We start from the raw sequence: 13,907 nt of genomic DNA on the forward strand, positions 1-13,907 counted from the left end.
AGGAGTGAGCCTGGGAGTTATTAGCCCTTCCAAGGGAATAGTGCTAACCAAAGCCTATTTTCCACCAGCATCACGGGGTGTAAATACCCCCCTCCCCTCCTCTCGGCCGGGCCCGGAGGATACATTTACGCCTGGGCTGGGAAATCCCCAAGGACTATTACACACAGGCAAGTACATCCACCAAAGCACTCATTTCCCTTACAGGCCCAAAACAAGCCCATCTGCTCGGGCAGGGGGGCACCGCAGATGGCCGCATCTGGGATGCTGCGGCCTCAGCCGGGGATGGGGCTCGAGTTACCTGCAGTGGGTCCCTGCCCGAGCCCGAGGCTTAATGGCCTGGGGAGCAGGGGAGCAGCCAGGGGTGCCCCCATGGCCTGGGGAGCAGGGGAGCAGCCGAGGGTGTCCCCCCTTGTGGCCCGGGGAGCAGCTGGGGGTGCCCCCATGGCCTGGGGAGCAGCCAAGGGTGTCCCCACTCGTGGCCTGGGGAACAGCCGGGGGTGCTCACACAAGCAGGGGTGGCTGGTGCTGGTGGTACCCAGGAGTGGTGGGGACATCATCGCATTGGGGGTGCATGACTCCAGGGCACCCTTGAGGGGGGGCTTTCAAGAGGGGATGGGTGAGATGGACAGCGAAGCGGTGTGGGGAGCCCAGCACAGCAGGAACAGGAGTTATTTTGGCCATGAGGTTCCCCCCCCGGCTGCCCCTCTGCCCCATTGTCCCGGTGCTGGCATGCCCCTTGGCTGTCTCCCGGCTGCATTCGGCACCTGGCTTCTAGCAGGGTCCTCGGCCATAGCTGTGGGCACCCAAACCCAGCGCCCCCCCAGCCCCTTGCGCTGAGACCCCTCCAGGGGGGCACCTGGCTTCTGCCCCTAAGCCAGGAGGGGCACCTGTGGGATGGGGAGGAGGGGGCACTCGGCGGGTCCTGGGCGCAGGCACAGCACCCAGGGCCCCCGAAGGGTGACAGTACCCCCCGCCCCAGGTGTCCCCGCCGCGCCGGGCAGGGCTGCGGGTGCGGGGGGGGCACGGCTCGCAGGCCCCCCGCCCCCAGCCCCCCCGGAGGCGCCCCCCGCCCCGGGCAGGGCTGGCCCCAGCGCCCTTCCCGCGGTCTCTGGCTGCCTCTAGCGGCAAAACGGCCGCCCTGCGGCGGGGGGACGGGACCGGGGCGGGAGAGGCTGTGATGGGCACAGGGATGGGGACGGGGCCAGGGATGGGGATCGGGACGGGGACAGGGACAGGGACGGGGCCAGGACAGGGACTGTGGGGGGTACAGGGATGGCGACCAGGACAGGGACTGGGACAGGGATTGTGGCGGGTACAGGGATGTGGCCGGGACAGAGGGACTTGTGGTGGGGACAGGGACCAGGACAGGGACTGTGGCCAGTACAGGGATGGGACCAGGACAGGGACTGTGATGGGGACAGGGACTGGGACAGGGATTGTGGCGGGTACAGGGATGGGGCCGGGACAGGGACTGTGGTGGGGACAGGGACCAGGACAGGGACTGTGGAGGGGACAGGGATGGGGACCGGGACTGGGATGGGAACCCGGACAGGGATGGGGACCGGAACAGGGATGGGAACCAGGAAAGGGATGGGGACCGGAACAGCCGCTCCCTGCCCGGGGTGCCCCACGCCCCAGGCAGTGCTGGCGCAGCCCCAGCCGGCTCCTGGCCCAGGCAGCCCCTGCCCGTTGCAGGTTTTCGAAAGCTGCTGCCAAAAGCAGAGGGTTCAGCTGTGACCTGAGCCTTCCCGACAGGGAGAGGGAACTGAAATTGGGGACAGAAATCCCAGAAGTGAGAAGGAAGTGTTGAAACATGGTTGAGCTTTGCACTGCCCCACAGAACACCCACAGAACAGGCTGTGCACCCCTCCTGGCACCCACAGATTGGCCAGTGGACTGACTGGGTCCCCCCGCCGAGCACCCCGTGCCATCCCTGCCCTGGTGCCCCCATCCTCCCTCACCTTGCCCGTGGCGCCATGGGCAACGTACTGGGCTCCCTCCCGCTGGGCGATCTCCACCAGCTTGCGGGCGATGCAGGGCCGTGCCAGCGCCGTGCCCAGCAGGTACCGGTCCTCGTAGAGAGCGTTGGCCTGCACTGCTGGCCAGATGAACTCCTCCACAAACTCCTTGCTGATGTCCTCGAGGCAAACCTGCCGGGATGGAGGGAGCCTTGTGATGGGAGGGTGACTAGGGGGGATCCCACTCCTCTGGGGCTTGGGGAATGGTGCAGCAAAGGGTCCCTTTGCCTCCTCTTTTTTAGATGCTACTAAAAGGCTTTGGTGCAGCACCTCTGGAAAAGGGATTCCTCACTGGCACTGTCCCGTCTCCCTGTGGTGGCCCCAGCCACGGGGTGTGGGAGACCCCAGGGATCAGCCCCATGGCAGGGAGAAGGGGGAGCTCAGACCCCCCTGGGCAGCCAGAGGGAGGGATGCTGCTACCTTCTTGGCCCCCAGTGCCAGTGCTTTCTTTTGTGCTGCCTCAAAATCTTCCTTCTGCCCAATGTTGGCCTGGAAGGGGGAAAAAAACAAGACTTGAGTTTGAAAAGAAACCACAGAACTCCAGTGCAAGCTCAGCCCGGCACAGGGCATCATACAAGGCATGGCAGAGCTCATGCTGGCTAGGCTTGAGGCCACACAGGATGGGCCGGGGGGGGGGCTGCCCACCCTGGGGCAGCATACCTCGTGCCCGTACTGCCTCTGCCAAGCCCCTTAGCTCTGCCCTGATGCACTGCCCTCATTAGTGGAGGGTCATTTGCTGGCAGGGACAGGCTGTGCCTGCAGGGCTGGCAGCTCAGCAGAGCAGCACCCAGGCTGGGAGATGGTTAACCAGTGAAAGCAGGGTCACCACCATGTCTACACATGTGCCAGGACCCCTGTCACCCGCCCAGGTTCCCAGACCCATGGCTCAGTGCCCCCTCCACCCTCAGCGCCCAGGGGCAGGGTCCACGCAGAGCTCACCAGATAGGTGATGACTTCGTAGCCCTGCTCCTTCAGCCACATCAGGATGCAGGAGGTGTCGAGGCCACCACTGTAGGCGAGGACCACTGTTCCCTTGGGCTGAGCCATGGTGCTGGCAAAGCAAAGGGAAAGGGATTCCTGACAGGCCCAGCCCCTGCCCTTACTTGGTGCAGGGATGCTGCAGTCATCAGCTGTGAAACCTCCCCGCTGTCCCTGAACTGGCCACAGGCCATCCCAGTCCAGCCGGGTGCTGAGGGCAGCCAGGGATGAGGGTTCCCCCAGGGGTGGGATATCCTGGGCAACACAAATATTATCCAGGTGATGAATAACCAGGAGGCAAGAAGCACAGACCACGTAAATCAAACAGGGCCAGCAGTGGCCTGAGTACACAGAGGAGCACGTGGTGGGGCTGGCGGTGCGGGACAAGCTCCCGGATTAAAACACAAGCTCCCAGCACTGCTCTCGTTCCCCGGCAGTGAGAGCTGCTGCCGTCAGCTGCTGGGTGCTCCCGTGGGGCCAAGGCCACGGGCAGCCCACTGAGCCGGGCTGTGCTCCGCCTGGGGCCAGCTGAGCCCCCTCCTTTGCCGGGGGCGCCAGGCTGGGGGCAGTGAGCAGCAGGCAGTGCAGGGGGGACTCGCCACAGCATCAGGAGGGATCGTCTGGAGCAAGAGCCCTCCCGGGGCTGCAAGGAGCAGGGGGAGGGCTGGAGGCAGGAGGAAAAGCCAGGGCACCACAGCCACGTCCAGGCTGCAGCTCCCAGCACGGGCGAGAGCCCTGCCCACGTGCCGGCCAGTGCACACAGCGGCACTGGGTGTCGGAGGGGGCCAGGGCAGCCGTCGGGGCCGCTTTGCTCTTACCTTTGCTCCACACGGCTCTTGCCCTGACAAGCCCAGCACAGCCTGCTCCCCCCCCCGCCCCCCGTGAGCACCCTGCAACGCCAGGGGGCTGGGGCTCAGGTGCAGGTTCCCAGCTGCAGTGGAGATGCAGCCAGGTGCCTTGCTCAGGCACAACCTGGCACGTCACAGCCTGGCACCAGGGCCAGCACAGAGGAGCCGCTGCGGCAGACAGGCACAGCCACCCACCAGCTTGGCCCCCAGTGCCTGCCGGCGCTGCTGGGCGAGCAGTCACTGCTGGGCTGGGGTGCTCAGCAGCATCCCCCAGAGCCCGGCCCCGCCCCAAGTCTAATTAATGCTTACTGGGCATTTGTCCTAATTATGCTGCCCTGTGTTTCCTGCCAGCATGAAACACCTACATGGGGATTCGGTGCCGTCAGCCAGTCGAGGGTATCGAGGACTCCAGCCAACAACAGGAGGTGGCGAAGGACGTGGCAGCCCAGAGCTCAGAGGCAGGGATGGGGGTCCCGCTGCAGGAGGGGGCTCAGGGCTCCCTGCAGCCCCCGGGCCGGGCTGTGAGCCCCAGGGCCTGACCAAGCGGCAATGCCCGCTGACCCTTGGCCGGGAAGGCGGGCAGCGGAGCCGGCCAGATCCTGTCCCAAGCAACTTCCATGCTGCTGCTGCTGCCAAGTCAGCACAATCCTGCTGCTGCTTTTGCAGGCAGGGAAGGCGCCATGCCGAGCGCCCCCAGACTGGCCCACCCGGCACCTTTCGCAGTGGGGTGCGGCTATGCCGGGGTGTGCCAGCATAGTGTGGGGCCAGCATCCCACGGAGCACGGCTCAGAGCCAGCCCAGGCACAGCATCTGGCTGCAGAGCAAAGGGGTCTGCAGCCCTGTGACCGCCCTTCGGTGCCCTGAGCCTGCCCGTACCCGCCGGGCTGCCCGTGCCAGCAGTGCCGGCAGCACCCAGCGTTGTGCAAGCGGCGCCGAGCTGGGCCCCTGCCTGGGAGGCTCAGCCGTTCCCTTCCTCACCCGGCCGTTTACAGGAAGGCAGCCACAGTTCCCGAAAAGGCCCAGCCCAACCATGACGCTGCACCTGCAGCTCCTTGCTGGGCAATTCCCTCTTTTACCCCCATCCCCATCCCTGCTGCAGCCACCAGCATCGCTGGCACGGCTGCCAGCCCGAGTAAGCACCTCTGAGACCGGGCGCATTCGCTTCACAAATGCTTGGCAGCAGGTTAGAGGAGACGCCTCCAACCTCCCTGCTCAGACATGTCGTGTTGCCCACAGGATGCCCGAGGGACCCAGGGACACCTGGCCCTGGGGATGCATCCTGCAACCTAGCAACAGTGTGGGGCCACCGGCACTTCCAGCTCTGGGAACGGGGCTGGTGCCAAGCCCGCCTGCCCAGGAAGGGAGAGCCCTGAAGTTCTGGCGTTGGGTGGTAATAAATCAGCGCAAACAAAGCTCAGCGAAGGGGAACGTGGTGGGACTTTCTCAGCCCTGATTATTATTCCGTAGCAATTTCCGTGAGTTGGGGCAGGGCTCTTACCAGAGCAACTCTGGCTGCGCTGCCTTGCAGGAACACTGTGTGTTTTGTTTTTAAAACCAAGGGAAAAAAAAAAAACCAACAGTGGGGTGGGGAATAAAAAACTTGAAACTTTGGGAAGGAAAGGAGCCACCTTTGCCAGCTGGGCTGGAAGAACAGCCTGTGCCCTGGTGAGTGCTGCGTGCGGGCTGGGACGGGGCAGGGTGGGGGCTCCGGCAGCACAGGCATGGGGGGGTGTGCTCACTGGTGCTGGGGCTTGCCTCAGCATCGCTCCTCTGTCTCGCGAGGGTCCCATCCTACCTCCAGCATCTCCAGAGCAGAGCGAGGAGGGCAGGGGTGCTGCCAGCCGAGGTCCCAGCTCCCCTCCCTGGGGGTGGCCCAGGGAGATGGGACTCACTTGGAAGCTCCCCACCGCAGACCCGGGGAGAGGGGGTCGACTGCAGCCTGCACCTCCCAGAGCTGGGAGGGGGCTGGGACCCCCCTGCCCTGCTCCTGCAGGGAGCAGCAAGCCCCTCTCCAGCACCCAGGGATGGGGGACACCCACAGGTGGGTTGAGAAGGGCCAGGTGGGGGCAGAGGACAGGACCCCAAGGCAAAGGGTCCCTTCCCCCCTCGCCACCCCCACCCGTGCCATGCCCGTACTCACCTGCTGTCCCACTGCCCTCAGCACTCTGGTCCGGTGCCTGGAGCATCCTCCTCCTCCTCCTCCCCCCTTATAGCTGGGCGTGGGCAGGCGGGGCCGCCGCGGGACTGTCCCCTCCGTGGGCACGGTCCCAGCGAGGGCCAGCCTTCCCCATCGGCCCCCCCGGGACGCCGCCGAGCCCCCTGCCGCGGGGAGCTGAAAGCGGCGGGCAGAGGGGACCCGGTGCCCGCTGCACTGCCACCACCTCCCCCTGGCACAGCAGGAGGAGGTGGAATTTCTGTGGAACTCCCTCAGGAGAAGTGGGAGCATGGGTAGGCAGGGGGGGATGGGGCAGGGGGCTGTGCATGGGGCAAACCCACTTTCCCCCCCCTCACATGTGCCCAGGGCACCCCAGAGCAGCAGCAGAGGTGGCCCTGGGGGACAGGAACGCCAGCCCAAAGGCCAGGGCCTTGAGGACATCCCAGTGCCACCGCACAGAGCCAGCTCCAGCGATGGGACCTGGCTGTGGCACCTGCACCGGGGGCATGGCCACCACAAGAGACACGGCCTGAACGTGGGGATGCGTGGCTGGGGTCTGCGGGGCCAACGCACAGGGAAGGATGGAAATGGCTTTCTGGGAACAGCCTTCACCGGCACCATGGGCAGAGAGGCCGCAACCTGCTCTTGCTGAGCAAGGGACCTGATGTTGGGGCAGGACTGGACCTTCAGGTGCTGGACATTGGCCCTCTGGCATTGCCACATCCAGACAATCCACCTTCTCCGGTCCAAGGCCACGCAGGGAGGTGCCCAAAGCCCTGGGAATTTGGGGCTGCTGCCGGAGCAGCCCCCTCCCACACACTGAAGGACATCACTTTCTTCAGGTGCGGCTGATATTCAGCCACAAAACACCTTTATTTGGGAAAAAAACATAAACAAGTGTGCACAGAAACCAAGTGGATTAAAATAAAACTAATAATTTAACACAAGGGTATTTCAGTTTAGTACATGGTTAATGCCAGGGTGCCCCCCCCCTCCCCAGCGCCGGGGGGGTCACACACCCTGCACCCTGGCTGGGCCCTCACTGCCTGCTGTCACCTGGCTCCATCCCCCAGCCCCCCCGGGGCTGAATGCGGCCAAGGCCGTCCAGAGCCGTGTTTGCTTCAGGGCTGCTGGTGCAAATTGCAGAGTTGCAACAAAAACCGATTGCAAGAGACTGGCGGGACATCTTGCCCCCACCGCCCCCAGGGCCCTGCTGAGTCAGAGACCGGCCCTGGGTGAAGGGCTGCCTGGGGCAAGGGGGTGTCAGGGAAGGTGGTGGGGGTGGGGGTGGGGAGTGTGGGGAAGGGGGGAAGGTGCAAGCTCAGCTCTCCCTGAGCCACGTGCCCCCACTGGTGCAGTGGCTGGCGAGGGACAGGAGGAGATGTGACCCTGCGTTCCCTCCTGTCCCTCAGCAATGTCGGTAGGGCCAGGGTGAGACAGAGATGAGGACGAGAAAGATGCTGGGTGCTTGTTGCCCACCTGGGGCCAGCACCTGCACCCTGAGGTGCCAGGGTCCCGCAGCAGGCACAGGGTGGAGATGCCACAGCCCTGCTCGGTGCGGGGGGCAAGGGGCTGCTGGGCTCTAGCAAGCATGAAGACGGGGCAGTGGTGGAGGGCAGCACCACGATGCTGAGGGGCAGGGTGAGCAGCTGGTACTGCATGAGCTGCAGCCTGGGGTGCGGTGACTGACACACACGCTGCACACGAGAGCTGGAGGGAATGCAGGATGCAGTGGGGTGTCCGGAGCAGCCAGGACACCTGGGTCCATGGTGCCACGAGGAGGGTGGGACAGGCACCCCCAGCCCCCACAGCATGACTCACCCAGGGCTGAAGCCTCTCCAGTACTTGGCTGGGCACAGCACATCCATGCGCTGGACACCTCCATGGGTGTTGAAGCACATCTGGCTCGAACACACTTTCCACGCACTCATCCATGCCTGCAGGCAGAGAGGGGACAGGTCTGAGGGGTGCTGGGGTGCCCACGAGCCCCAGGCTGAGACGGGAATTCGAACCCCAGCTCCCACACCCTCCCACCCCTACCCGGGTTCTCAGGTGCTGGGGCAGTGAGACAAAAGCAGCCAGGCTGGGTAGGATGCTAAGCCATGGAACAATGCTCCCCTGGAAGGAGAAAGACTTGCAGCCCCAAAGGGATGACAACCAGGGCACCATGGGGACTGGGTTCACACCCTGAGGGACACAGGCATCCTGCCAGGACAGGCTGTGCCAGCACGCTCAGCATGTGCAGCTCTGCACCTTTGCCTGTGCTGTTTTGGGCCGGGCAGGTGTATGCCCCTGAGCCAGCCAAGCTCCTTGCAAGAGGTATCAGGCTCTCAAAGTCTCTCTCTGAGGTCTGAGGCCTCACTGTGCACAGCAGAAAAGGGTGCCGAAGTCCTGGGGAGAGGCAGCACAGGCTTTGCAGGATGCAGCCCTTGGTGCTGTGCAGAGGGGATCACTTGGCAGCAAGTTGTTAGCGTGTGGTACAGCTGCGAGTCTGAGCTCACGTCCCACGTGCAGCATCCAGAAGGGTGGATTAGGGGAGCTAGAGCCTGCCATCGAGAGCCAGTGGCTGTGCCAAGTGCCGGGGGCCAGGCTGTCATCCTTGCTCATCCCAACGCCCCTGGGGTGGCGGTTCCCTCCTCACCAAGCCACAGGACGTGGCCATCCTTGTACCAGGCGATCTGCACAGGGGGGTGCAACCCGACATCGCACCCCAGTGACGCGCTGCTGCTGCTGCCATCAGCGCTTTTGGGGTTTGTGCCCACAGTCCAGGGAGCTTCTGCTCCAGCACACCCCAAGTGCCAAAGGGGAGCCACCACCACAGAGGTGGAGCTCCCCCGGGCTCCCCGGAGGAAATGTGCACCGAGCATCTCGCCCACTCGGAGCGTGCTGGCACCCTGGCCTCCTTGCACGGGGCGAGTGTGACAAGCACGAGGGGCAGAGGCAGCCATGCGGTTCAGGAGCCATGGGAGACTCCAGCTGGCAGAAGAGGAGGAGGAGGATGAGGAGCAGGGTAAACAGCGACCAGGGAAGGGTTGCTGGAGATGCCTTACCCTCCACAGCCAGGGCAAAGTGCTTCTCGGCTGACCCGGCCAGGCTCTTGGCTGTGCACATGTAGCTGCCAGTGTCAGCTGCCACCTGAGAAGGGGGAGCAGAGCCCCGCTGAGGGCTGTCCTGAGCTGGGGAGCTGCGGGGGCTCCCATGGGGACCTTGGCACCTGGCAAGACTGGGACAGCCTCCCCCTTGGGGAGGGAAGTGCCCCATCCCCTTCACCCAGTGCCTCTGTCCCCCCCGCCAGGCACAGCCACCCTGCCCAGGGGCACACTGACCTCCAGGAGCCGATGCCATGGCTGACCACCATGGGACACCGTTCCACAGCCAGGACACTGTGGGCACCAGGTGCTTGGTGGCTTTGCACTTGAAGCAGACAGTGCCATGGCTGGTGGCCATCAGCTCCTCAGCCAAGTCCACTGTGCCACCGTGGATGGCCGGGGCAGCAGGAGGCAGGTGGTTGCGGGGCTGCCATGGCCTCAGCCCACCCCCTGCCCCGGCCCTGTGCTCACTCTGCACCTCCAGCTCATAGTGCAGGTGGTCCCGTCCGCGGGTTTGGGGCAGGGGATGGGGAGGGCTCCGTGGTGGATCAGCAGGTCCCCTCCCACCTCACTGTGCATGGACCCCTGCACAGCCCCAGTGGCCCTGCAGGTCCCCCTGGGTGCTGTGCATGCTGGCAGGAGTGAGGGGACAGGACCCAACCTCCTCCGTGCTACAGATGCTCTCAACCCACAGAGCTGCTGCAGGAAAGCCCCCCAACCCCTCAGTGAAGGTCCATGCCCATTACCTGGCAGCATCAGCACCCCTGGGCAGGGGGAGAGGGGCGCCCCATCCTTGTACCAGGTGAGCTGGGGGGTGCGTGCCATGGTGCTGGTGTCACAGCGAAGTCTGGCGGGCTGGTTGAAGACAGCCTGCCAGCGCTCTGTCACCTCCCCATCCTGGTCTTCCTCCCAGCTGATGATCTCCAGGGCTTTGTTGGGGCTTGTCTGCTGCTGGAGAAGGGGTGGCAGTGGGGACAGGCTGTGGACAGCTGTGGGGAATGGGGACTTGCACCCCCAGGTGGAACCAGAGCATCTGACCAGGCCCAACTGGGGCCAAGGAGGTAAGACAAAAAAAAAAAAAAAAAAAAGGAAAAGATTTAACATTGGGCACATACTAAAATAAACTGGCAGTCAGTCAATATGCACTAACAGCACACTTAAATGCAGACCAAAAATTTAAGGACTGCATAAGAATTTACCTAACAAAACCAATGGGAAGGCTGAAAAATAACGACTCGTTCATTCCCAAACCATACAAATCTGAATTGTGAAGACATGAACCAAATTAAGAGGAATGCTCAAAAAAGCAGGAATTGGTATTCTCTAATAAGCATCACTCCGTATGTTACCTTAAAAATGAGAGCCTTGGGGGAGCTGCCTCAGAAATCTTGCCTGGTAAATGCTCCTCCAGCGCCGCAGGTTGATGGGAGCAGAAATTTCGAGACCGAAGAGAGGGGCTGAAGGAGCCTGAGGGTGAGCAGGCGGCACTGCACACCCAGGGCTGCGATGGCTGGCTCTTCTGAACTTAGAAACAGGTCGCCCTTCTATAGTTCTGGATTTTGTTTTATTGTTTTTAATTTCTCTATTTTCTGTTCCTCGTCTCTATTTCGTACAGGTTTTATTAGTATACATGTTGTTTCTCTGGGCTGCTACCGCATGTTTTGCTCCCAATACTTTTTAGTATTGCAAGATTTCTTCATGCTGAGGAATTACCTTAAGCATCCCTACTTGTGCTTTTAGATCTTTTACTGCAAGACTAAAGCTTTTGAGAAACTCACAATGTCACTATCAGCACAGCATTTACAGTCATAAGAAACTTTTGAAGTGAACTGGCCACAAAATTAAGCCACTGAATAACTTGCTCTGCTGAAGTATCATCAAGGCGTTCACGCTAAAACCACAAACTCCAAAAAATTTTACAGTGAAAACATCTTTTGTTTCATATAATGTGGTTTAACTCGCAGCTGAAGTGTGACTCACTATACAGTACCAGGTATGTGGTGCACTTGCCAGAAAATGCCCAGGTCAATTCAAGAAAAGGAGGACTTTGTTAGGCTGAACCTCCTTTTCTCTGTGATTTTAAGCTGCATTTAAACTAATTATCTTCCTAAAAGGCAGGGAGCTGCACAGAAGTACATTTCCCATTCTGAATTCTCAAATAACACATCTCTCCACAGGCAGAAATGGGGTAATTATGCCATTCTTAAGATGAGTACTGCGCCCTGCCCCGTTGGTTGTATCGCTGCTTGCAACCCCTCTCATGCTCAGAACTCGTAGATGGATCAGAAAAAACTTTGTATCCTCTGCTAATACTTTATCACACAGCCCTGACTAGGATACCATCTGTAGTAAATCTAACGTTTGTCCAAGAATCCCAGAGATCATGGGGTGGTTACTGTCTCGCAGGTGAAATTATTTGACAAATAATTTGGATGATATGAAGAACAGAATTTTGACAGTAGACATGAAATTAAAATGGCACTACACATGAAAACATGTATTTTTTCCAACCACTAGGAAATGAGTGCAGCATTTTAAACAGCTGAACTTCTGAAAAATGTCTTTTAACGGTTGTTTGGTTCACTGTTGGGTGTTTTTTTTGGGCTGCGTGTAGTAAATTACTAATATATATATATATGTATGTATGTATAAGACCTATATGAAAATGGTGTTCTTTTGCTCCCTCTGCTGTTTCTGTTGCAGTGGAAAACTGTTTCAAGAGCTGTGAATATCCCTTCATATACAGTAAGAAATACTCATGCCTAAATAAAATGTGCAATAATTTGTCGTGGCAAATCTCCAAAACAAAGCAGCATGGTGTAAAAATTAAGGATCAAAAGCATTATTTGTTTGGAAAGGAAGCATTTGTTTGGAAAGGAAGCTTTCATGCATGATACAATGCCATTGACATACCCGGGCTTTCTACAAATTAACAAGAAAGTCTGTTCTGTTAAGAATACTAATAAAATATAGTTCCAAGTGAGTTCAGAATATTATTGCAAGTTACACTATTTTTATTTATTATCACCATTGTTCAAACAATTTTTACTAAGACTGCCAGGTTAATATTGGAAATATGGTCTTTCTAAAAATGCAAGCAGTGAGAAATACAGTACTAGTTTTAAAATAGTCTATCTTCTCTACACAGGTGGATGACATACCAACACTACCAGAAGAAACATCAAATTCAACAACATCAGAGGTATTTTAAAAACGGTTGAAATATCTCATATAACTAGCAATGCCTGGAAGAGGCCTTACCAAACTGGTTAACAACTGAAATTCTTAGCACATCATTAGTGAGGGGAAACACTGATTTAATCTCTCTCAGAGTGGGATTCCCCCATATCATGCGTTTGGGTTTTCATTGTAGTAGCATGACTATTTTCTTTTTAATACTTGGTTTAACACTGTCTTCTTTTAACCTTCGGTTAGCAACAACTACAGTAGTGTAAGGGGATTTTTCTCATATTACTAAGAGACTGAATCAGCTGCAAGAGGGTGTAATTTCTACTTTTGAAATCTAAAAAGCCAAGAAAAGACATTTTCTTGATAATGGCTTTGCAGAGAAATACAAAGGCAGTTCCAGCTTTGTGAACATGCAAATTACAAAACAGTGTACTCTGAATGTTGGTATTAATTAAAAAATAGTTCTTATAAAGCGGAGTTATGTTTTTTTCCATCATAACAGGCCTGATTTGAAGACAACGTCAGCAAAACAGTTAGCACTCTTCTATCTAAACAAGGAAGACAAGGTAGCAGACTGGCCAATTTCTTTTAATATACATAAAAGACTTAGCAAAAAAAAAAAAAACTTAAGTAAACTAACACACCCCTTAAGATCTTCCTAAGTTTGAGATGACCCAAAAGCTATTATGTGACTTTGCATTTGTAAAATATCAAGGTTTCTATGAAAAATATCTTTGCTTTTGCAGCATACCTATGCAGCATGTCAGAAAAAGGCTTTTTGTCTCATCAGACAAACTGTCATGACATGTCCAAATCATTGTTGGCTCTTCTCAAAAATATTCCTCAGAAAACACAATTAATCCTCTGAATATACTACTGCCCCTTCACAAATGGTAACTGCCTGTGCAGATTCAACAAACCTGTAATCAATGTTTCCTCTTTCATACACAAGTAGGATTTAAAAAAGTGTCTTAGTGAATGTTTTACTTACCTGGAAAACTTCCCATGCCGAAATGCTTTGCAAACGACAGTATCTTCAACACATATAAGCATCAATGCATAATGAAATGGCACCAGGTAAAGGTCTTCCTGACTGTTTTTTAACATCATGAATTCAGCTGGTCTATTTATCAAAAGGGTTAAGTTGCCTATAACAGTTTCAGCCTATGGAATATGAACCATAATTTTCCAGTATGTTTCATTTCCAGTGCAGGGCTGGGGGGTTGTTCGTCCGAGACACATTGCAGTGTTTCGGTACACTGTTAAAGTAAATTTTTGCATTTCAGATATGGACTGGAAGAAACTAATTTATTAAAACTCGGCAAATCTTCAGGACTGTTTAATTTAAAAAATCTATTACTCCAACCATACGTTGAATGAAAAATGTCACTCACCATGTTAAGATAAATGCCTAGATACTAGCTAGGGTAAAAGGAGCAAGGTTTTGTCATCTGCAGGTCTAAGGGAACTAAAGAAGCACAATGAGGTCATCAGGCACGCCTGGCTTCCGTACGGCTCTTGGCACAACCTAGAATAGCTTTAGGAGACATCTTCCATCATTCCTACACTACAGTACTTTAATGAAGTTGGAAACCAAACATTTAAAATAGTTGCTATAAAGGAATTAGGG

The 13,907-nt window shown here is 57.3% G+C and overlaps 1 protein-coding gene across 2 annotated transcripts in view; it reads right to left on the reverse strand.

Moving 5' to 3' along the window:
• The window catches only part of ASS1 (argininosuccinate synthase 1), a 29,755-nt gene extending 23,641 nt beyond the window's left edge, over positions 1 to 6,114 (reverse strand). The window contains exons 1-4 of one of the 2 annotated variants that reach the window (XM_040607470.1): positions 5,985 to 6,114; positions 2,958 to 3,069; positions 2,439 to 2,507; positions 1,962 to 2,150 (exon numbers count right to left, since the gene is read on the reverse strand). In XM_040607470.1, the coding sequence (XP_040463404.1) occupies positions 1,962 to 2,150; positions 2,439 to 2,507; positions 2,958 to 3,065 (366 nt within the window). In that variant the 5' untranslated portion in view covers positions 3,066 to 3,069; positions 5,985 to 6,114. Of the gene's footprint in view, positions 1 to 1,961; positions 2,151 to 2,438; positions 2,508 to 2,957; positions 3,070 to 4,209; positions 4,393 to 5,984 lie in introns of those variants that run through there. The other variant, XM_040607471.1, reaches the window with a different exon arrangement.
• Positions 6,115 to 13,907: the final 7,793 nt, after the last annotated feature.

This window comes from Falco naumanni, chromosome 9 (genome assembly GCF_017639655.2).
Source record: "Falco naumanni isolate bFalNau1 chromosome 9, bFalNau1.pat, whole genome shotgun sequence".
In the NCBI taxonomy this organism is placed as follows: domain Eukaryota; kingdom Metazoa; phylum Chordata; class Aves; order Falconiformes; family Falconidae; genus Falco; species Falco naumanni.